Consider the following 25,593-nt stretch of genomic DNA (forward strand, 5'->3'; position numbering starts at 1 on the left):
GATTATGTGCCAAAACCTGTAATTTTATTCTTAAACGACGCCGAGAAGTTTTATATTGTAAATAATAATTAAATACTTTTGTTTTTTAATTTTACCATTTAGGTTTAACATTTATTATGTACATATACATATTCTTTTAAGTGATTGTCGTTTCTCATAAACCTGTACAGATTGGCCTATGTATACAAAATGTATCTTTTATAAATGTATTGTGTAATTTTATACATAAGGTGAGACGTAAATAAAATATTGAATTGAATTCAATTCAATTGCCTATTATCTTGAAAAATTTCAAGGATAGTTAAATATAGGAATTGGATAAACGCTAGGTCTATATAAATCTTTACCTATACAATAAATGTTTCATACTAATTCACTAGTGAAGTTGTACATCATTCAAGTTGTATGTCACAGTGGTTCAAGGGAGGCAATCATAGCCACTCTAATCTATCAGGATGAGTAGATTGTTTTTGATAATAGGACCCTTAGCCGATACAACAATACATTGAATGCTATGAATAGAATGTTAACTTCCTTAGACATGTTAGAGTAAAAGGTTTCAATCTTATAGACACCTATAATTTAATTCCGTTGAAAAGGTGTATCGGCGTAGTTTCCGTTTAAACGTTACACCCCCAGACAGTATTGAATTCTGTTAACTAAGACATCATAGTTTTAGCTTCATACTATATACTACACCTAATAGATTATAAAAGACATTCTGTGAAATATTCGTAATACGGAAACAATACATAATCAATATAACATATTAATTAAAATCTCAAAGATATTTATCAGAATCTGTCCAGCATGTCAGTCAAACTTGCTCGAACAACAGTCAAAGGAATTTAAAATCTATATACATACTTGTAATCATATTTGCTATTGAAAATAGGCATTCAGGCGGTTAGCTATTTAAAGCTAATTATAGCATTTTTATTCTGGTGTTCAGATCGATTGTGATGTTTAGACAGAATGTTTTTCTCTTAATGAAGTGATAGGTTTATTCGGAATTGTTTATAGAACTTGGAAACTTGTAGTAATATCGAATGGATTAAAATCAAGTGCACTTAGTTTATTTTATTAATGTTGTTGTGAGACTAAATTATCTTCTAATATGGGAACATCGAAGAGTATTCCAATGGTTAGCCAACCACGCGACAAAATTGTTGTCGTCACAGGTGCAAATACAGGTAAGTTCTAATGCGATGTAGATAAAAGTTAAGGAAACTAATATATTTCCATTGTTTTGAGAAATAGGTCGAAATATTTATTCAATGCTTAAAATTATATATTCTATGAATATCTGCTTTCATTCAACTTTAGTCAAATGCATAAATATATACCCCATGGCATACTTAGAATATCAAGCCGTTAAAATTTCTTTGAAGTGGCGTAATTGTAGGATTTTCTTTCTAAAGATACGGAGGTCAACATAAATAATTACCTGTACACATGAAAACTTAAAACACGAAACTATAACTACGATGAGAGATCGAATATCAAAATGTTCATCTTTAATATGCATTTATTTCATATAAACATGTTTCCGTCTCTTCGTCAGAGATTTAATTTTACTAGTATACCACGCTTATTTAAAAGTTTTGAATTTTAAAGTAACTATTGACATAAATAACTCTATTGAGACCACAGTCTGAAATATTAAACAAGCTATGAAACAATTTAAATAAGACTCTCAAACTCTATATAAACACGCACACACATTAGCATATATATTTATCAATTAAAAAATGTACTGTACTTATTCCTATTATTACTAAGCCTTTTGTGTTATTAGAAAAGGTACATCATATATGTACCTGCTTTAATTCGTGTTTTGTCGTTTGGTTACTACCTGACTGGAGAAAAACCAACATCTTATTTTCATCATAACAATTATAATAATACTTACACTTTGTAATAGTAAACCTTCATGCAACGTATTCTTGAATTACGGCGGTGCTTTACTTGAGATTCACACTTTGTAACAGTAAAACTTCATGCAACGTAATTTCATGAATTACGGTGGTGCTTTACTTGGGATTCACACTTTGTAACAGAAGAACTTCATGTAACGTATTTATGAATTACGGTGGTCATTACTTGGGATTCACATTATGTAACAGAAACACTTCATGCAACGTATTCATGAATTACGGCGGTGCTTTACTTGGTATTTAGGGGTCATATATTCAAGTCTATGAAGCTTGGAGTCCGAATAAGTTGTCCGTATAGATGAGTGATAGAACTAAAAAAACATTGTTTTATATTCATTTTTAGTACTTTTAACTGATTATAAGTCAATTTAATGTGTGACTTTTTTAACTTTAAAGTTTATATTTATGACACTAATCATTCTCAGTGGTAAATGTTAACGATTAGATTCCATGATTTTGCAAAATCTTTTATTAGAGTTGACAATAAGTGTGATAATACATTATCTAATTGGAAAAGGAATTTAATCTTATTTTAAGTGATCGAAGATTATCGGATTTTAACACAAATTAAAACTAACCACCACGATATTTCAAAGAGTCATCATTGTGGCGTTTAACACCAACAATCAAATATTAAAAATAAAGCAGCACATACGCATTTTATATAAAAAAGCAGAACTAAGTAGAATTAACTCAAGGGGACATAAAAAAAAACCTTGCCGCGATTGTTTACCTCCATACGTCAACACTAGGTGTTGAGTTGACCTTGTTGTAAAGTCAACTCCTTAGTTGATCGTTGAAGATGAAAGATTGCATAGCGAAAGATACAAAACGTATAATCAATCTCATACGTCACGGCAAAAATATTCGAATTCAATTGCAAAAAAACGAAAAACAACTAAAACACAAACAATTGTAATTATTCAAAACACGATATAGAAAACTAAAGACTGAGTAACACAAATTTCACCCATAAACAGGGGATCTCAGATGCTTCGGAAGGGTTAACAGATCCTGTACTACATGTAGAAATGAACAATTCATCCTTTTGATGTCTTCTTTTGCTTGGTATAGTTAAGACAAGACAAGAACTTTATCATTTGTGATATTGTTGTTTTGTGTAACGTACACAAATTCAACACACTTGTTTCCTATTCTCAATGAAATTTAAGACTATAGGTTTTGTTTGTCTTATCTTGTTATTGAAGATTTTAACGAGATGACAGCAGCATGTTTTTCCCCTGAAAAAAATGCCACAAAATGTATATAGTAGTGAGTAATGAATCATCTTCAAGATTTTTTTTGAATTTTTTTTTTTGCCATTATTTTTTTTTAATTCTAATACATTTACATAGACTTCTTCATTTATTCTTCGAACTTGACTAAGCTAAATCATCGATGGTTAAACACAAAAATATAGTAACGCAGTTCTAAAATCTGAAAATTGTTGAGTTTGCTTTCTGAAAAGCTTATTATCCTAGATTGATATAAAATATATAGTGTACTTAGAATTATACTTTCTAATGTTGACGCTAGTTTACTCTACACGGTATGCATATTTGATATCAATCTCAGACAAAAGACTCCCGTGTTTGAAGTCTGTTTAGAGCAAGTAACGTTGAAAGACCATTGCTGAATCGATGAAATAGGAATTTTTATAGCGTTGTAACGAAGATTATTCATAAATATTATTACTTCAAAATCGGATAAAATATATATTGAAGAAATCGAAAATGTCTTTTATACTTATATTGAAAAGGTACATTACAAAGTCACGTATTGGTACAATATTAAAGTTACAGCAAACACAAATCAATCTATCTTCCGTTTATAAATATTATATTATTCTAATATGACGATTTTTTAGCCTAGTAAACAGAGCCAAGTTTAATTGCAATAGTAATTTTGGTACACGCAAATTTTCGTTCCATTTAAAAATTGAAACATCAGTTGTATTTAAATGATACGGGAAATCATATCAGTGATGGGGTGGGTGTCGTTTGTTGCTCAATAGTTTCAATAATACCTTTTAAAAAAGTTAAACTTCGGCTTCTTCGAATTAAATTAACTACCTTTCAAAAGTGTCTTAAAGAGCTTCCACGAAAGCGTTTTATAGAGCCGTTTCGAAAGCACATGCCTAGGCTACTACGAAAGTGTTATAAAGGGCCACTTCGAATGTGTCTTAGAAGAACGCGTCTTATAGGGTCGCTATGAATTTGCCTTATATGACCACATCAAAAGAAGAACTTTTAAATTTTTACTATTAGAAACGAAAAAAAATATTGTATTATACATGTATACCGACTAATGTCAAAATGTATAGCATAACATGAAAGGATTAGTTCTTTATTGTATACACAAATATATATTTAAAACTTTTGAATGCTTTATACAATGATACTTCTTTTTCCAAATTAAATTAGATATATGAAAAACTTGTCACTTGTGATGTTTCCTTTAACTGACCAGATTCTCCTAAATTTATAAATTCAATAGGTTCAGATTCAGTAGTTATCAAAGTCTCGTTTATACAACAAGATACGCAGATTTACAGCAATCACATATGAAATATGTAAAATATTTGTATGTGCCATTCTTAAAAGAATTACGAAAGAGTCACTATGAGTACACATTTAAAAATAAAGAGATGTGGTACTATTGCCAAATGGACAACTATCCACCTGAGTTCAAATGAATGTATATTGGAAAACTTACGACCTTCAACAATAAGAATATATATCAATCATAAGACATATAAAACATGACAATGAGCAATTTATGGTATGCAATACTGTTTCTTCTTATTAAAATAGTCTGGCAGGTTTCGGCAACAATATTATAAATATTGCTATGCTTAAAACATATAAATTTTTCACTGGACAAGGTTGTTTATTTTCTGCTCTTTGCTCGGGTTGTTGTCTCTTTCCAATTTCCATTCTCAATTTTAAGCTTAAAACTGATCATTAAAATACAATATATCAATAAATATGGCATGCCTTAGATCTTCATACGTCTTAGTGTCTTACGCGTTAAAACCCTTCAAGTAGGATTGAATGGATTTTGTTAATCTTCGTTTCTTATATTGACTTCAAAATACCAATCAAAGATTTCAACTACATATATTGGGTTAGCAACTAGATCATTGTCCGACTAAAGCATACAATGTTAATGACGTCACACATTTTTAAATATTTTTTCTTTACTTATAGGATTAATTTATTCAACAGATATTGATCTATAGTATATTTTTAAGATGGCTATCAAATAAATCGTACATGATTATTTATAATTAAGATCAGAGATAGCCGCGACTAATTAAAAACCAGAACTCCAGAACATTATTGCAGTAAAAACAACAAAAAAAAACAAAAAATAATATCGCATCTAAATTTTTTGCAGGAATTTAAAATAAAGTCAAATATATTAGCCATCAATACAATTAATCAAATGACAAAAAGCTTATGTTTATTTCGAGAAACACAAGAAAGTTGAATTAATGCTTTTATTAGCCATGTACGTGTGCTTGTGAAGGTTTCTATAAGAGGATCGACACTAAGCATCTTAGGAATTTAAACGATTGTATATCCTATTAAAATAATTATTTAATGCCCCTCAACCTTTGAAATTAATACAGTAGACTACTAGCATTAGTCTTAGCATGTTTGTCTTGTGTGCACGCCGAATTCTCTATTCAAGCGCCAGTGGTGATGCATTTGTACACGGAACTCGCATTAGACGAATTTCACACTTGCGGTCTCTGGTTCGGTGTCATTGTTGTTTGATTGTTTTACCCAACTCGAGAGCATCTCCCTTCTAGTAGGAAGTGTTTCAGCAATGTGATGTTTTGATTGTTTTACCAAACTCGAGAGCATCTCCCTTCTAGTAGGATGTGTTTCAGTAATGTGATGTTTTGATTGTTTTACCCAACTCGAGAGCATCTCCCTTCTAGTAGGAAGTGTTTCAGTAATGTGATGTTTTGATTGTTTTACCCAACTCGAGAGCATCTCCCTACTAGTAGGATGCGTTTCAGTAATGTGATGTTTTGATTGTTTTACCCAACTCGAGAGCATCTCACTTCTAGTAGGAAGTGTTTCAGTAGTGTGATGTTTTGATTGTTTTACCCAACTCGAGAGCATCTCCCTTCGAGTAGGATGTGTTTCAGTAATGTGATGTTTTGATTGTTTTACCCAACTCGAGAGCATCTCCCTTCGAGTAGGATGTGTTTCAGTAATGTGATGTTTTGATTGTTTTACCCAACTCGAGAGCATCTCCCTCCTAGTAGGAAGTGTTTCAGTAATGTGATGTTTTGCTTGTATTACCCAACTCGAGAGCATCTCCCTTCAAGTAGGATGTGTTTCAGAAATGTGATGTTTTGATTGTTTTACCCAACTCGAGAGCATCTCCCTTCTAGTCGGAAGTGTTTCAGTAATGTGATGTTTTGATTGTTTTACCCAACTCGCGAGCATCTCCCTTCGAGTAGGATGTGTTTCAGTAATGTGATGTTTTGATTGTTTTACCCAACTCGAGAGCATCTCCCTTCTAGTAGAAAGTGTTTCAGTAATGTGATGTTTTGATTGTTTAACCCAACTCGAGAGCATCTCCCTTCTAGTAGGAAGTGTTTCAGTAATGTGATGTTTTGATTGTTTTACCCAACTCGAGAGCATCTCCCTTCTAGTAGGAAGTGTTTCAGTAATGTGATGTTTTGGTTGTTTTACCCAACTCGCGAGCATCTCCCTTCTAGTAGGATGTGTTTCAGTAATGTGATGTTTTGATTGTTTTACCCAACTCGAGAGCATCTCCCTTCTAGTAGGAAGTGTTTCAGTAATGTGATGTTTTGATTGTTTTACCCAACTCGAGAGCATCTCCCTTCTAGTAGGAAGTGTTTCAGTGATGTGATGTTTTGATTGTTTTACCCAACTCTAGAGCATCTCCCTTCTAGTAGGATGTGTTTCAGTAATATATTGTTTTGATTGTTTTACCCAACTCGAGAGCATCTCCCTTCTAGTAGGATGTGTTTCAGCAATGTGATGTTTTGATTGTTTTACCCAACTCGAGGGCATCTCCCCTTTAGTAGGAAGTGTTTCAGTAATGTGATGTTTTGATTGTTGTACCCAACTCGAGAGCATCTCCCTTCTAGTAGGAAGTTTTTCAGTAATGTGATGTTTTGATTGTTTTACCCAACTCGAGAGCATCTCCCTTCTAGTAGGATGTGTTTCAGTAGTGTGATGTTTTGATTGTTTTACCCAACTCGAGAGCATCTCCCTTCTAGTAGGAAGTGTTTCAGTAATGTGATGTTTTGATTGTTTTACCCAACTCGAGAGCATCTCCCTCCTAGTAGGAAGTGTTTCAGTAATGTGATGTTTTGCTTGTATTACCCAACTCGAGAGCATCTCCCTTCAAGTAGGATGTGTTTCAGAAATGTGATGTTTTGATTGTTTTACCCAAATCGAGAGCATCTCCCTTCTAGTAGGAAGTGTTTTAGTGATGCGATGTTTTGATTGTTTTACCCAACTCGCGAGCATCTCCCTTCGAGTAGGATGTGTTTCAGTAATGTGATGTTTTGATTGTTTTACCCAACTCGAGAGCATCTCCCTTCTAGTAGGAAGTGTTTCAGTAGTGTGATGTTTTGATTGTTTTACCCAACTCGAGAGCATCTCCCTTCTAGTAGGAAGTGTTTCAGTAATGTGATGATTTGATTGTTTTACCCAACTCGAGGGCATCTCCTTTCTAGTAGGAAGTGTTTCAGTAATATATTGTTTTGATTGTTTTACCCAAATCGAGAGCATCTCCCTTCTAGTAGGAAGTGTTTCAGTGATGTGATGTTTTGATTGTAAATTTTCTTATCATCAAAAATTTAATTGCGTTTAAACTAAGCTTGAAACTTTCGCTTTTAGACATAGGTGTCGATTTCATATTCTGTCTTAGCATTTTTTGGTTTGATTGTATTTAACGTGGTAGCTCCCTCAAATGAGTTGTCCATTAACACTAATAAATCTATTTTAAATATGTAATCGGTATCATAAACGCTTGGTTTGCTGTTGCTGGCGAACTGTCTGTATCGGATTGTTCAAACTTAGGACTTTGATATATTTTCTAACTGTATACATAATACATAGGAGAGGCAGAAAATACGGCAAAACAAAAAACACCTTATAGAAGCAAAACGAAACTTATCAAAAACCAGAGAATGAACAAAACTATAATTTTTCATTTAAGGAACTGTGCAACTGTAATATAGAAAATAGATAATGTATGATTGCCAATGGGACAACTCTCCACCAGAGACCAAATGAAAAAGAAGATGAAAACTATAACAATTATTATATATACATCTATTGAAAAGTTTAAGTGACTCGTTTGTTTTCCTCGTAAAAAGGGGTCGAAAATGCCAAGGAGTATTCATTACTCATAAGTCGGAAAAAACTGAAAACATCATTGCAAACAATGAAAAACGAGGAAAAGATAACACATTCCCAAAACATTACAATATGACTTTGGAAAACTATAGATTTAGCCCCACAAACCCCACCAAGAGCATATTGTAGATTCGTTTATTGTATTCAGTTGACTTCTTTTGTACCGAGTTTTATATATATACATGCGATTGAATTACGTCTTTCTACTATCAAATCAGATTTAAAGTTGAATGAAAGTTATATCCATCTAAAAATATTTTGTTTATACAAATAAAATGGTAGTTAACCTTTACGTCAATGTAGACATTTAAAAATCTTTCAATTATTCATCCCACTTTTGAACCTGTAATAGTATAAATATTAAAATGTTTTAACTACTGATTGTTAACGACGGATCACAGAAGGGTCATTAAAGATCACACCAATAATAGAATTGAATTTGGTTCAACGTATTGGAGGTGTTACAATGTACATAAACCCAAGGCCCTTGGCAATGGTTCATTTTCTGGAAAAAGTTCTAATGGAATTCTTTTTCATTCTCAAAAGTTCCGAAAGAACCTTTTTCTTTTTATTATATGACCTATCTTCTTAGTATATTATTATTGTTAATTTGTTCTCGTCCTGAACATACATAAAATATTTGCCACTGGACGTTAAGCATTCACCAACCAATCAATATCATGTTTTGCATGATACTAGGGTTCTATACTATCCATTACGATGAGAAGTTTCAGTGGCTATAAAATATTTAATTATCACTCATAAATGTAATGAATGCTAAATCCATAACAGTTGTTAAGTTTGCTTCTGGATTTTAAATACTAAATAATGGTAATTAAATATCTTGTAGATAAGAAATCTCATATTAACATTAAAAAGTACACGACTCTGACCTATTTTTCTGACCTATTTTCTCTTGGTCTAATGACAAAAAGAAAACAAGACATAAAAATACATTTTAAATAGAGTTTTACAGTTTTTTCTTATGATGTGCTGTTACATGTATATTTCTGTCCCAGATTTGATATATCATGTCTATATACATGTAGTTTCTATATTCTATAACCAAAAAAGTAATCTGCTTGCAGTATTAATTCATTGGTCCAGTCTAACATATCTGATCACTCTTAATGTGTTATAATAATTACCAGCCTTTGTTTTTACTTTTCCACTCTTATGATTGATCGTCTTACCTACAATAAGATGTTTCGTAATAGGTTGTGCTTATATTGTAATACGTACAAATCAGTTCCTTCTCAACTGGTATTATGTAAAAAGTAACTTCATTTCTCCATTGATGAGGATGTGGATGGGGATATCGATAAGATATGATGCAAGGTAAAGAGTAGGGGGAAATGGGCACAAAGTAACAAATTACAGAATAATGGGGTACTAAAATATAATGAATAGAGGGTTTGCGAGCATTGCCATAAAGTAGATAATAGACAAAAATGGCTTTAGTGTCTGAGGTAAGTGAAGTTACAACATTTAAACCCTCTGCATTGTTTGTGTACCTGTTTTAAGGGCATACGATACAGTTTTGAACCTGTATTTACAAGTTGATGAAAATTTGCATATAGGCTATTTTTTACCTGATTAAATCAAATATGTCATAAAAAATATACCTTTATGTGCTACTTTTTGAGTAAAATGAGGTCGAAATTTTGTATATTTGCTCAAAATTCAGATTTGTGTCCGTATTTTCTTTTTCGAAAGAACGACGTAACTTTTTTGCTTTAAAAGATAAACGCAAATTGTTTTTTGTTAAATAATCGGTAATTTCTGTATTTTATAAGTATCATTAAAAATTATGCAATTTTTATTCCGAAATAACTCTATATTTATCAAATGTTCATGAATAGAGGGAAAAACGTCATTTTTTGCTGCATGTTTATTAAAATTAAAAAAATTGCGCTATTTACAGTTTTATAAAATTTGGGTCACATAATCTCCTTGCAAAATTAAACAAATTGCTGTTTTAAAAAATAGGGGTCCATGCACTCGTTTTCAAATTAAATCAGTTTGAATGATAAAAATCAGTCGAAAAATGCATCTTTTCCCGATATGTCATAGTTTGACGTCGCGAAAATAACATTCTAATGCAATTATTTTGTAACAATTGTTCTGATTGGATGACAGCGAGCGTAAAATTCTCTATCTCCTTGTCTGTAACTAAGGAAGCCGACATTTTGAATTTCGGAATGTGTTGACATGTTATTTCTACAATAATAAACAAAAAACTCACTTGTTGCGCCTAAAAATCTTCTTTTTATCAAATTTTATTACATTTTGAAGCGGCACAGAAGCCAGAAAACGCCCGGTGTTTATGTTTGACGCCGGAAGCATACCTATGACGTCACCTAGAGTAGGGACCAAAGAAGATAACATCTTTTCGCGGAATTTTCTTTAATGAAGATTTTACACTGAAATAATGATTGAAATTTAATTATGAACTTGTTTTACATTAGAATAGAGATAACTGTATTGTATTTGAAGCTTTGCGGACGTCCATCGGTAGTTTTACTGTCGCAAATACCCGTTTACCTGTCTCCGCTCCGCGTCGCCAGGTAAACTAAATTTGCGACAGTAAAACTACCGATGGACGTCCTTAAAGCTTCAAATACAATACAGTTATCTCTTAATTTTACGTTAGCAACGTCATTACCTTCCCTGTAACTGTATCGTATGCCCTTAAGGGCATACGATACAGTTACTTAAGGGCATACGATACAGTTACAGGGAAGGTACTGACGTTGCTAACGTAAAATGTTATTTTCGCGACGTCAAACTGTGACATATCGGGAAAAGATGCATTTTTCGACTGATTTTTATCATTCAAACTGATTTAATTTGAAAACTAGTTCATGGACCCCTATTTTTTAAAACAGCAATTTGTTTCATTTTGCAAGGAGATTATGTGACCCAAATTTTATAAAACTGTAAATAGCGCATTTTTTTCAATTTTGATAAACATGCAGCAAAAAATGACGTTTTTTCCTCTATCCATGAACATTTGATAAATATAGAGTTATTTCGGAATAAAAATTGCATAATTTTTAATGATACTTATAAAATACAGAAATTACCGATTATTTAACAAAAACCATTTTGTGTTTATCTTTTAAAACAAAAAAGTTATGTCTTTCTTTCGAAAAAGAAAATACGGACACAAATCTTAATTTTGAGCAAATATACAAAATTTCAAACTCATTTTACTCAAAAAGTAGCTCATGAAGGTATATTTTTTATTACATATTTGATTTAAGGAGGTAAAAAATAGCCTATATGCAAATTTTCATTTGTTGGTGTAGTTCATAAAGTGTCTTTTGTTTGTTTTCTTTTTAGCTTAGACCGTTGGTATTTCTGTTTGATTAGTTAAAACTCGCCATTTTGGGGCCCTTTATAGCTTGCTGTTCGTTGTGATGCAAAGCTCTGTAATGGAGGCCTTACTTTGACCTATAATTTTTAACTTTTTATACATTGTGTCTTGGATAGAGAGTTATCTTATTGGCACTCATACTACGAGTATTCATCTTATTAATATATACAATTTTAAAAACACCGGAGTGAAATCCTTTCTTTAAGACCCTCCTGTATCGATATGCTTTCTCTGTGTCAACTTAACATATAACACTATTGATATCCATTCGGTTTTTATTGATCCTTCATTGTTTTATAAGGATTTCCCGGTTCTTATGCATTTCATGTTGATAAGATACATACCTGAAACGAATTCATTATAGATTAAGGTAATTGTAAATTCTTGTTAAATCAATTATCCGTTTGCTAATTTTCTCGAAGTTCAGCAAAGGTCTATTTCATTTTTTAGTACTCCGGCTGAGTTTATTTGAAAATCTGGGATAAAAAATATCAAATTCTTGGGAAAAAAAACTTTTTAAAATATTGATTGATTGGTTGTCGGTGTTTGATCCCACTTTCATCTCGCTATTTAATGCTTGGGTTTTTGATTAAATTTTGAAGCAAACATGTGCCTGCTCTATTTCAAACTTTCGAGTTGATAGTTTGTGCTGTTGATAACTGTTTTGTTCGTCTATAATTCTTTCCTCTCATTTATGTAGGCTCCATCTACATAAATTATTTTTGTGCACGTATTGTATTTTTCAAAATACATTGTCATTTTTAATTTTAGGTGTTGGATATGAAACTGCCAAATTTATAGCAATGATGGGAGCACATGTTGTCCTAGCATGTAGATCAGAAGAAAAGGCCAGAGATGTAAGTGCATATTAGGCTTGGTTCAAATCGATATTATTCCGCCTAAACAATAATGAGATAACCTACATAAAAAAATAGTACTAATTTTTTTCAGTTTAAAGTTTGACACAGATTTAAACGTCAAGCGTTAAAAAAGAAAGGCGAAAGATACCAAAGGGACATTCACACTCATAAGTCGAAAATAAACTGACCACACAATGGCTAAAACAGAGAAAAAGTCAAACAGATAATAAATAGTACACAAAACACACATAGACAACTAAAGACCGAGCAACATGAACCCCACCAAAAACTGGGGATGATCTCAGATGCTCAAAAATTGTAAGCAGATCCTGCTCTACATGTGGCACCCGTCGTGTTGCTCATGTTAGAACAAACCCGTTAACCCATGAAGGAGATAAACCTAATTGTTTGAAAAAGTATGTTGAGCATGGATGTGAGTAGGAAGGCAAACAAAGCCCTATCGAATCGACCGTTATTTTCATGTAGGTAACCCCATTCCAATCTGCTCATAACAAACTTTAACTTTATCAGTAAAATAGTAAAAAAATCAATCCCAGACTTTCTGAATGTTAAATCAATGCAGAAAAGTAAGTCCATCTATCAGTACATTCTAACAAATGAAAGAAATATATCAGTCATTATCTCTTATTCATTAAACAGCGTCTACCCAAGTTTCATAAAATACTATGAAGGATTGACAAAATTATTGATATCTTGAAAACTTAACCCCAGACTTTACCTACTTATTAACTGGAAATACTGAGGCCTTTTATCAGTAAAATACGGAAAGAAATGAAGAATTATTTTCTTCTCTCTTTTTTAATATCGCCGGTTCGGTATATAGCCTACCTTATTTTTAACATTTTTTTATTTCCCATTTAGCTGAAACTGGCAGTGAAAACCAAGATTGCAAATTATTTATTCATCACTGCGGAGACGATTGATGCGTACATTAACATCAGTGCATAAAGGAACAAAATTAAAACTCGTAAATAATCATTCAATTTGATTCGAAAATTTAATTAAGATAAAAGGTTATCGGTCATAACACAGCGGGTAATAAAACACAAAGCATTATTCCATATTTGATGTTAATGTCAATCTACAGTCTTTGAGGATAAGATCTAATTGCAATGGTTACGAACCTGACGCAATATCAGATCTCAAAAATATTTGTTTAATTTGCTATTTTAAAATACGTCATGATAATTTCACACGTCTAGTACTATTCGTAATCTTTATTATTATTAAAAGATTGAATAGATTTAGATTTATTTAAAAGGAACACGCGAGCAGAAGATTTATAAACCTATTTTATTTACTGAATTGGCCTCCATTACTAATTAACAAAACAATGTAGTTAGTAGTATGTCTTTGTACCGGCTTGTACAGTTGTACAAAGATCGACAATAAATAGCATGGTTTAAAAATTGTAGTATCAACTTTAAGAAAAGGTCACTGTTTGTTTTATAATAGCAAACAAAAAAGATCACACGCAGTGGCGGATCCAGAAATTTTCATAAGTGGGAGCCCACTGACTGACTTAAGAGGGGGCCCGCTCCAGTCACGCTTCAGTGATTCCCTTTACCTATAAGCAACCAATTTTTTTTCCCAAAAACGGGGGGGGCGGCGCCACCCCCCCTCCCCCACACACACACACACTAAATCCGCCTCTGACACGAATATAACTGATACTTGTAATGTAATCACAGAACATACATTTTCTGCTATATGTACTGTTCTAATTTAGGTACTTGCATTTATTAATTATTTACGGATATTGACGGTTCCAAAAAGAGCGTGTCAAAGGCTCATGATTGTTCTAATTTACTAATATGGTTTTTCATTTAGTCTTTTATTCATTTTCTTTTGGAGATCTGAAGGAAGAAATGTCTGAAATCAAATGCATAAATAGAAAACGTTTTCGAAGCCGCAAAAATGTATTACAGTGAGCATGAGCTTGCATTAAAAGATTTACCAAATTGCATTTTTAAAAGTAAATTACATGAATTCGAAGTTATGTGAACATTTTGAGAAATATTTGTATCCTAGTACTGTAAGACAATTTTAAAAAATATTTTTGTATAAGTAATTCCAAATCAAATACCCCTCTCAATCTTAAACACCCCCTTAATGACGTACAATTGTATATGTGTATGCAAACTAGTGAGATGTTACATGATTGTAAATAGACAACGATGTACCATAGAAACAGCCTCATGTTTTTTTTCTGTTAGGTTTTCGACACCCGTATTGTTATACTGTATTGCAGTTTCATTGATATTAAGCCGCATCTTTATTCATATAAATAAACAGTCACTCTGTTTGGATGAGAGAGAAAAACCTCTTGAAAGATTGCTAACAAACAGCAAATCCTTAGAACTACGAATTAAGGTGGTATAAGCTCCAATTAAACCAGATATTGTTTCATCAACGTATTGCGCACTGAAAAGGCTGAACTGTAATTGGTACATCTCGTGGAGGGTATATTATGCGACTTCTACAACAAAACATGTTGGCGAAAGATTTTGCTTATCTTGTGTGCTAAATTAACGTGAACATTTTATTTAAAGTATACTTATATTTGAGTTTATTGTACAAATTTATCTTTTTTTCACATCAGGCAATGAGAAGAATGAATGAAGAATTTCAAACAGAAAAACAATTACGGGCAGACAATGTAATACCGGATGATGAGTTAGATATAGAATTTATGAAACTTGATTTAGCATCTCTGAAGTCAACCAAAGCATTTATAGACAATTTCAAAGCAAAACATAAAAAGTTGAATTTGTTGATATGTAATGCAGGAATTTACTCTTCACATCAAGGTGCGTATATCAATACGATATAAGATAAAAAAAAAAAAAAAAAACATTCGTCACAAGTTACCTATTTTATAAACAGCAATATAAGGATAATGTGATCTATAAATGAGAGGCTATGTATAAAAAAAAAATAAAAAAAATGAAGGCATGTAAAACGTTTATAAAAAAACTCAGATCAACTAATCGGTACATCTCAAACTACAAGCGAGAGACCGTTGCCTTCTTCCGGACATTGCAACACTTTAAAAGTTATATAGTCTAACTAATGAGTTGGTCAACTATAAAAATGAAAATAAATTTTATATTTTTTTCCTAATTCGAAGCACTTTTCTGTAGTTACCTTCATCAGGGACGCTCAAAGCAGAATATTTTAAAGCCAAGGATATATGAGAACCGAAATAGTTGATGAGCTTTATAATATAATACCTGGTCTTCAACATTACTCCTGAATTTGAGTTTGAAATTATAAGACAAATAATGTATATGTATCACGCCAAACTTTCGCGACACAAAGTTAACGTACTTTTATTATTTCTTTTAGAAAGTTGTGCGTATCCCATTGACTCACTCATAATCTGGTCTATATGTTCAATGATTAATCAATATTCCTTGTATATTTGTTTTTAACATGCACATGAACTATAAATCAGTATTACTTGTACATTTGTTTTTAACATGCACATGAAGTATAATTCAGTATTACTTGTACATTTGTTTTTAACATGAACATGAACTATAATAGTTCAGTATTACTTGTACATTTGTTTTTAACATGCACATGAACTATAGTTCAGTATTACTTGTACATTTGTTTTTAACATGCACATGAACTATAAATCAGTATTACTTGTACATTTGTTTTTAACATGCACATGAACTATAATTTAGTATTACTTGTACATTTGTTTTTAACATGCACATGAACTATAATAGTTCAGTATTACTTGTACATTTGTTTTTAATATGCACATGAACTATAGTTCAGTATTACTTGTACATTTGTTTTTAACATGCACATGAACTATAATTCAGTATTACTTGTACATTTATTTTTAACATGCACATGAACTATAATTCGAATATCTTTATTTCCAGTCACAACCGAAGACAATTTTGATTTAACTTATCAGGTAAAGTATTCCAAATTTAATTTCATTTAAAATATCAAAAACAAACATGCATGGATAAGGAGTTTTTACAAACGGTTACGTAGAACAGCATTTTCCTTTCTTTGACTAATTTCTAAAGATCCTTTATTGTGAGATGCAATAGAATATAGAGAAGATACTAAAGGACTGTGAAATACTGTTGATCATTCACTATTAGGGTCTATAAAAACAAAAGTGTCAACGCCAATAATATTAATTGTAGACATTAGATGAAAAATTTACTAAATTTAGCACTGAAACTGAATGTCATGAAATATTATACACTTGGCCCATTTTTAGACATCATTACATATATTATTAATTTTCTATAATTTTTAGGTGAACTATTTATCTCATTTCCTTATTGTTGCACATCTTCTTCCTACTATGAAAGTCTCGGGAAACGACTGTCGTATCATACTTGTATCTGGTGAGGCTCATAAAAAAGCTAAAGGCTTCGATCCTGACTATGCGGCTGGCAAAATTCCTCATAATTACGATGGTTACAGAATGTTTGCAAAAACAAAATTATATCAAGTAAGTATTCAGATAACAATAAAAATGATACTTTGCATGCATAGATATTTCATTTTTTTTTTACAAAATGGAGTGTTAAAGTAAAATTTAGCGATTGAACGACAGAAATGTAGAGTGACCTGATTATTCAAGGCTGGGATTTTTTCTCATGCTCGTATCAGATCACATGCATCCAAAATTACTTCAGGTAGAAAATCATACCATACTTGACCTTTTTGTACGTTTTTAACCAGTAACCTTGATATGATATTATATATTCATTTATACAATAAGAATAAATATATTCAAGGATTCATATCCTTGGTATGATGACATTGCACAAATGTTAACAAACATAATATGTTAACTAATGATTGTTCTATATGCCTTTTTATCTATTAACGGTTATTTTCCACCTATGCTATGGTGACAGTTTAAGATTGTATAAATCAGAAACAACAAAAATATAAAACAAAATGTATGACAACCATTTAACTTAAACTGTGATAGTGTTTGTCATTTTTAACAGATTTATTTTCAGTTCAATTTACTAAAGGTCGTTTATTGAAACTGTTTCTTCTACTTATTTTTGTTATAGATTATGCAAATGTATTCTATAGACAAAGTGATAGAGAAGACATCAATTGAAATCTGTTGCGTTCATCCGGGTTCTTTGGTAAATACTAAATTCTGGGAAGAAGATGATAGTTGTTCTTTTTGTTGTTGGAAATGCTGCCGTACCTGCTTGTGTAAGTTGCATAAATAAATGTAAAAAAAAATGAAATTTACCAAAATTTGTTTTTTGAGAATTAATATTATAGTCACAAATATCTATTTATACTTAATGCCCAACGTTTCAATGCATGACTAGCTTTATATTAAAATAACATTTATGAACAAGTCTATCATTATTTTTTTAAACACCCGTTTCCATAGGAGCCAAGACATAATCTGCGCTCCTCTGAAGGCTGTTACAAATGGTGGGACGAACCTGGTTGCATGACTAACCAAACATCCCTGTTTTCTTGGCAATGTTATGAAAACCGTTAAAATGACAACATTACGTAACTGGAATACAGTACAAATAAATGCATGAACACGCAGGACAAAAAAATTTATTATAACAAATACTGCAAAGTGGATACATATGTATATCCAGACATCCAGCAATTCAACACTTAAATTTGTTTTGCTACTGTTTGTTGTATAAAAAGTTCACCTCAATTAACTATTTTTATATATGTGACAGAGATAAGTCAAATGAAACACTGTGACTGTATCTGAATGTTAATGCAGATATGTATCACACTATTAATGAGTGTCATTAATGTTACTATAGTTTTGATAAAAAAAAATGACAATTTGTACAAATGCATTACTTTGACAATTAAATGGGTTTGGTTTTTTTGTACTTTGATAAGTGTTCTACTTGTTACATTTGTTCTTATTCGTATACATTGTATATCTGTTTGGAAACAATTGTTTTATCCAATCTTCATTTGAAGAAAGAATTTGATACAGATCATAATGCATGGTTCATAAGAAAAACCTGGAACCCTCCCTCCCCCTATATTTTTTTATTATGATATCGACGAGGAAGAGGATTTAAAAACCATAATTTGTTAGTTGCTTACTGTAAGAAGAATCGTAAAGATCGATTTTAAGAATGAGATATATTATATGTCATTCAGATCTCAGACAGGGTATAATTTACTGTGACATTCCAGTGTTACAATTTATTAATGGCCGACACTAAGCCGGTCCATCATTATCGACTTAAGAATTGAACGATGGACAGTCAGTGCGTGAATTTTTCTTGCTACCTATATGGGTTTGAGATTGTTACATGAGTCTCTGTGGATCTATATTTTTATTTTCTGCGGTATATGAAAATTAAAAGATTTTAGGTAATTGAAATAAATACATTTTTTAGCAATTTTTACATAAAAAGAAAATGCAAAATTTTTATAACAATGAATGTTCATTGTTTTATTATGCACATAATGCGTGACCAGTATTTGGGGATTTCCCAAACAGGATATTTTTAGAAATGTAAAAACATCTCGTCGTCACGGAACATGGGAAATGATGTTTATTTTATATTCTATTTTGATTATTATATATATATATATATATATATATATATATATATATATATATATATATATATATATATATATATATATATATATATATATATTTCATCCTTTAGAAAAATAAGCATAATAAACAATAAAGATATCTTTACATTCAACGTAAACGATCTCGAGAGTTTTTATAAGTAACATGTTTCAGTAACTGGAAGTGATTTTCAAACCTCTCAAATATCCACTTGGTGTTTGTTACTACTGCCAGTTGTACAAGGCTACATTCCTGTTTTTTAAGACTGCTTGTTGATACTTTTGAATTTCACCAAAACCGAATAGAAATGAAAACATTATGTCTAGGATTTCTCAACTTTACCATGTTTACTGAGAGGAATATTTGGACATTTGTTTGCTTTAAGATTTATATATGTTTTGTCAAACGAAGTTGGGAAAGGGATATGTAGTGTTTCATTTGTCCTTCACAAAATTTATGTCCATCTATCTGTGGAAGTATAAGTCATAGTTTTTGAGATTTTGTTCAAAGAAAAATTAGATGCGTCTCGAATAACCAAGAGATCCTGATAAAAACAAGGTAATCTTGAACTACATTTCACATATGCGTGACTGATTAAAGTTTTCGTTAGAGTCTATATCGTAGATACAACTCGTGGAGAATTTTTTTTTTTAGGCAGTATTGTAGATGCGTCTGTAATGGTCAGAATCGAGGGTCCTAAAATATATGTCATCTTGACATTAAATTCATGGATCAGCACATGGGGTGAAAGGATGCGTTTAAGTCCATATCTGAGATGAGGAATACAAATATCAGAGAATTTTTTTTGGGCAGTATTGTAGATGCGTCTGTAATGGTCAGAATCGAGGGTCCTAAAATATATGTCATCTTGACATTAAATTCATGGATCAGCACATGAGGTGAAAGGATGCGTTTAGGTCCATATCTGAGATGAGGAATACAAATATCAGGAATACAAATGTCAGTAGATGCAACTTTTATAGTCACGAGTTTCAAAATCAAGTCTTCAAAATGAATTAGATGATATTCTATTATTTCATCAACTGCACTTAAAAGATATTCGATTTCATCAACTGCACAATTAGGTTATTCTATAGCATTATCATAACGAATTGGATCGGACCAGTTCTGGCAATTGAGGATAAAATTCATCTCAATTACAGATTGTTTATATAATACTTTGAACTTTTTTTTACACCAAAAACCTCTATATTTCCGGCCAAACATATTTCCGGCCAAAAAATTTGGTACATGCACCAATTAACCCATCTTGTATCATCTGAGCTGCGATTATACCCTGTCTGAGACCTGAATGACATGTTATATTACGCTGAGATTTATAAGATATAAGACGACGTGGTATGAATGCTAATGAGACAACTCTTCATCCAAGTCACAATTTGCAAAAATAAACCATTATAATTGCTAAAGTAAGGCATTCAACATGAAGCTCTGACTCAAACCTAACAGCTAGTTACAAAGTCCCCCCCCCCTATAAAAAAAACCTTGTTTAAAACCATTCAAACAGGAAAACAAATGGTATAATCTTTATAAAAAAAACGATAAACATTTATGAACTACATCAACAAATGACAACCACTGAACACTAAAATCCTGGTGCAAACAAATGAAGCGGGTTTAATTGTTTCAATAGGCACCAACCTTCACCAAACCTGAAACAATAGTGTAACATCACAGCATAGAAAGATACACTATAAAATATCAATTACAGTTGCTCATTTATAAATTATAGGTCAAGTGAAGGCACCTCACGCTGGGGCCGCAACCTCTATTTATGCTGCAATTACTCCGGATTTAGAAGGTATAAGTAGAGCATATTATACACAGTCAAAATCAGCTCCAAGATGGCCAAGTTCTGATTCCAGGTACGTATACTTTTCAATAAATATAAATTAATAAATCATTAACCTAAAAGAGACAGGAAATAAGACTTTTCAATAAATGTTTGCCCTGGCCGTTAATCCCATAATCGGATTGAATGACTTCTAAGCCAAAAAATTGGGAGAATAATTTCCAAGTAAAATTATGTATACAACATTTACATCGAATAGTGCAAACTAACTAACCTTAATTAACGCTATTTATTGTATAAAGTTTATTGCTTCTTTATATTTAACATTAATAAAACAAATAAAACGTTAAGTGTTGTTAACCAACAATAGCACAATGTGTATGTATTGACCCATATAAGTTGTAAGGATGTTAAATAAATAATTACATAATTAAAATTAATAATAACAAATGCTCAATAAAAAATTGAAGAAGGGTTAAACAATTTTAAAATTACGGCTTTGGACAATCTTCAGATATTGCTAACTAAGTCATCTGTTTAGAAATAAGCCGGATTATAAGTACTTGTTTGATACTGTGAATTTAAGTCAATATAGAAATACATTTTGAAAATGTCCCTTGAGTGAAATAAATTCAGGGGGAATCGACCCTGAATTAGAACGATTAATAGCTGATAAAGCAGAAAACACCCAAACGTAATGACAAACTATGACAAAGAAAATCAGAACTGCAATGACAACTCAGAGCATTTGAGTACAGTCTGAACAACAGGCCGTACGTAGAAGGATGTTTGTGACTGTAACATTCATTTATCGACCCGTCACAATACACGAATGATGTTTCTGCAATTGCATATTCATTGTTATAATATTAAAATAAGAAGAAGTGGAATTGTTGCGAATGAGACCAACTATAGTTCATCGTACAGTCTTCAACAATGCTCAACACCCACGCCGCTTAGAAACCTATAAAGGACCCCGGAATGATAAATGAAAAACATTTCAATCGAAAAAAAATAACGGCATGATGTATGTACAAAAATATAAACGAAAAGCAAATATGATATACAGCAACAAATAACAAGAACTGAATTACAGGGTTACTGAAATTGGACCGTCACATACAAAGTTGTGGCGGTGTTAAACATATTTTGGCCAAACCACGGGATAGTGGTGTAACACATAAGAACAAACTGTTGGAATCAGTTAAAAAGGGATTAATTCATTAGATTAATAAGTCAGCCACAGAGTTCAGACTCACAGCTACCAACAGCTAGTTCAAAGCCAATAGCAACTAATAAAAAATTATATATCTATGAACAAAATAGCAATCAGTATACATATCCAGCAATAAACATTTGTAGTATGATGATGATATTGATTATGTTCAATTTATTTTATTTATTTATTTCAGGAGCGAAGATATGCAAACTTACTTGTTTGAATCAACGAAAGAACTTTTAAAATCTTATCTCACATCAGAAATATTGCGAGAACTAGAACTTACGCCAAAAATTACAAAAACAGAACATTAGAATAAATAGTTATCAACCTCCTAACATAAAAGGTTCATATCATATTTACTATAAGAAACCGGAATTTTCTTTGTTTACCCTTCAATTACTTCGCACTGAATATTGCTCTCTGTTGTTTTTTTTTACAAATCAATTAAACGAGACAATAGACTAGCAAAAAACTACAAAGAAACAAAAACAAATCCACTTTATGTTACGTTGTTACAACAAGTCTGCATATCCTATTTCTGTTTTTTTCCCTAGCAGTGTAGAAAACATATCATAATGACTGATAGAAAAAAAAGTATCATTGCATTTGGGCTATTAGTCATCTATAGTATCTTTCGCCAAGTCGACAGTGGGGTGTTAGTCACCGATAGTATCATCAGCCTGGTCGAAAGTGCGCTTGTCACCGATGGTATCATCCACCCAGTCGACAGTGGACCATCAGTCACCGATAGTATCATCAGCCAGGTCGATAGTGCGCTGGTCATCAATAGTATCATCCGCCCAGTCGACAGTGGACCGTCAGCCACCGAGAGTATCTTCCGGCTAGTCGACAGTGGACCGCAAGTCACCGATAGTATTATCAGCCCGGTCGATAGTGCGCTGGTCCCCGATATTATCTTCCGCCCAGTCAACAGTGGGCTTTCCGTCACCGGTAGAATCCACCGCCCACTCGACAATGCTTCGGTGATTTCATGATTTAAGTGATAAAGGTAGTCAGAAAATTTTCAGCTTATAAAATGTATGGTATTGTGTAAAGTTAAAATTGCAGCCTACTAGGGAAAAGTGACATTATAAAAGTACGGAGTTGTGGTACACTTGCAAATGAAACAACTACCAAAAAGAGTCAAAATGGCATGAATGTCAGGAACTAGATGTTATATGACATTGTACGGCATATTGATAATGAGCAATATTCGTACCATATTGTTGGCTATAAAAGTCGTCGGCATGACAAAATACGATGTTCTAAAATCTATACCTGATGAATATTTTTCGAGAAATACAGTTTGTGCGCACATTCAGATTTTATTTGTCAAATGACACAGAAACTAACAACTGTAGGTCCCCGTACGGGCTTTAACAATGAGCAAAACCCATACCGCATAGTCAGCTATAGAAGGCCCCGACATTAATGATGTATACAATGTCTAATGTCAAACGATATAAACTAACGGCTTTATCATGTACAAAAAAGAAACGAAAAACAAATATTTAGCACAACAACTACTGAATTTCTGACAGGCAAATACATGTTGCGGTGTTAAACCTGTTCGTGGAGTCCCAACCCTTCCCTAATCTGGGACAGTACAACATAAGAACGAACTATTAAAATTAATTGAAAAAACTCATCAGTTAGATATATATAGAAAAACATCTAACAAAAAAAGACTGAATGTGATCGGGTACTTGTACAAACAAAGTCACTAAGTACAGATCTGAGCTCCAGAGTACTCACAGTTACTGAAAGCTAGTTCAAAGCCAATAACAACTAATGAAAACAATCATGCATTTAAGATTAAGCATTTCCACGGTGGGTATGGTTGTCCTGCGAGAGAACGCTCTGTGCTGGTGATTTGGTCCTGTCAGGTGCTGGTGGGTCCTGATTCTGTGCTTGGTGGGTTTGTTTACATTGTATCAGAACGGCAATAAAACCACTGTTTTGTTGCTTATTTTTTCTCTGATGCGTCATAAGTACCATGCAAAGTATATTACAACAATATTATATAACGGAATTGTCCTGACGCTGTAATGGTGATAAGAAAAACGGTCCTGGTTCTGTGCTCCTATGTCCTGGTTCTGTGCCTTTATATTTTAGTTAAAAGTGGCATATATTCAAGATCATTGATGCTGTACTGTTATTGACTAATTAACTGTTGTCAGCTTTCTTGAAATTGACATTGTTGTGAATCTGTTTACTGTTATTACTAGAGAAAAAAATACCCCTATTTTTTATTTTTTTTAAATTAACTGTAATTTTATTTATTTGCCTGTTAATGGAACCCTTCTTGCCCACTTTTAAGATAAGAAAATATGTTTACGATTTTCGGGATTACGATCATTTTGCAAGATCACCAAAATACGTTGTAATTTATACAATACTTATATAAAGTAGATGATGTGGTATGTTTGTTGTCAATGGACAATTTCCATAAGAAACCAAAGGAAGTATGTGTTTACAACCATACGTCATCGTACGACTTTCAACAATAACCCATAAAATAAAAATGTAAAAGGTTTTGCATAAAAATGGAGAGCAAAAATATAGAACAAAGGACTTTCTGAGCGTTTGAATCATATGTCTTTAGCAGCTTAAAACACATTTGTTTGTGAACAATTAAGTGCAACAAGAGGGCGCCTTTTGTGTTGACTTACCATTCAAAATTTGACAACTTATCTCACCTAATCCGCGAAAATTGGAAAGAGATCGAAAAACATCCTTAACTATCCAAGATCTTTCCCGAGCCACCTGTACTGGCTTTCCGTAGGCCCAAAAGCCTTAAAGACTTGCTGGTGAGAGCTGACTTATCCTCTCAAGCAGGCTCTTCATCTGGGTGCTCTTGCAAGGGTTGCGGAAATAAACTATGTCTGACTTGCAAGCAAATACTGGATACCCCGACTTTTAACAGTCACTCCACTGGTACAGAATACACCATATTTTGCAATGTTAATTGCAAGACTTCAAATACTGTGTATCTCTTACAGTGTAAATGTGGTAAACAGTATGTTGGCGAGTCAGAACAGCCGTTTCACAAACGAATGAACGGCCATCGTAGCGACTACCAATGCAAGCCAGACCTCCCTCTCAGTCGACATTTGAGATCCCCTGGCCACACTAAGGCAGATTTCAATCGACTGACCATTAAAATCATTGACCACAACTCTGTTTGGTCTAAGGAGGAAAGGTTTTGGATAAGGAAATTAACAACTTTGGCACCAAATGGGATAAATGAAAAGATGTAGTTCGACTCCATGTAGCGCTTCACATTTAGGTTATATTACTCATTATTACAGTTTCTGCTCCTATTTTTTAACCTTTCACATCCATTAAATAAA

General features: G+C 32.3%; 1 protein-coding gene across 1 annotated transcript; it reads left to right on the forward strand.

Moving 5' to 3' along the window:
• Window positions 1-935: 935 nt before the first annotated feature.
• LOC143047244 (WW domain-containing oxidoreductase-like) lies at window positions 936-23,557 on the forward strand. Its single transcript, XM_076220259.1, has 8 exons — window positions 936-1,193; window positions 12,504-12,589; window positions 15,216-15,423; window positions 16,516-16,550; window positions 16,908-17,105; window positions 17,683-17,833; window positions 20,959-21,091; window positions 22,431-23,557. The coding sequence occupies exons 1-8, from the start codon at window positions 1,118-1,120 to the stop codon at window positions 22,549-22,551; spliced, it is 1,008 nt and encodes a 335-aa protein (XP_076076374.1). The 5' UTR covers window positions 936-1,117; the 3' UTR covers window positions 22,552-23,557.
• Window positions 23,558-25,593: the final 2,036 nt, after the last annotated feature.

The sequence above is a fragment of the Mytilus galloprovincialis genome, chromosome 10, assembly GCF_965363235.1.
Source record: "Mytilus galloprovincialis chromosome 10, xbMytGall1.hap1.1, whole genome shotgun sequence".
NCBI classification, from domain to species: Eukaryota; Metazoa; Mollusca; class Bivalvia; order Mytilida; family Mytilidae; genus Mytilus; species Mytilus galloprovincialis.

What these genes read in the sequence shown, in the direction of transcription:
- LOC143047244 (XM_076220259.1), top strand. Translation starts at nt 1,118, where the DNA reads ATGGGAACATCGAAGAGTATTCCAATGGTTAGCCAACCACGCGACAAA. An exon ending in AATTTACTCTTCACATCAAG is followed by an intron (nt 15,424 to 16,515) that starts GTGCGTATATCA and finishes CTTTATTTCCAG; the next exon opens with TCACAACCGAAGACAATTTT. An exon ending in ATTTTGATTTAACTTATCAG is followed by an intron (nt 16,551 to 16,907) that starts GTAAAGTATTCC and finishes TATAATTTTTAG; the next exon opens with GTGAACTATTTATCTCATTT.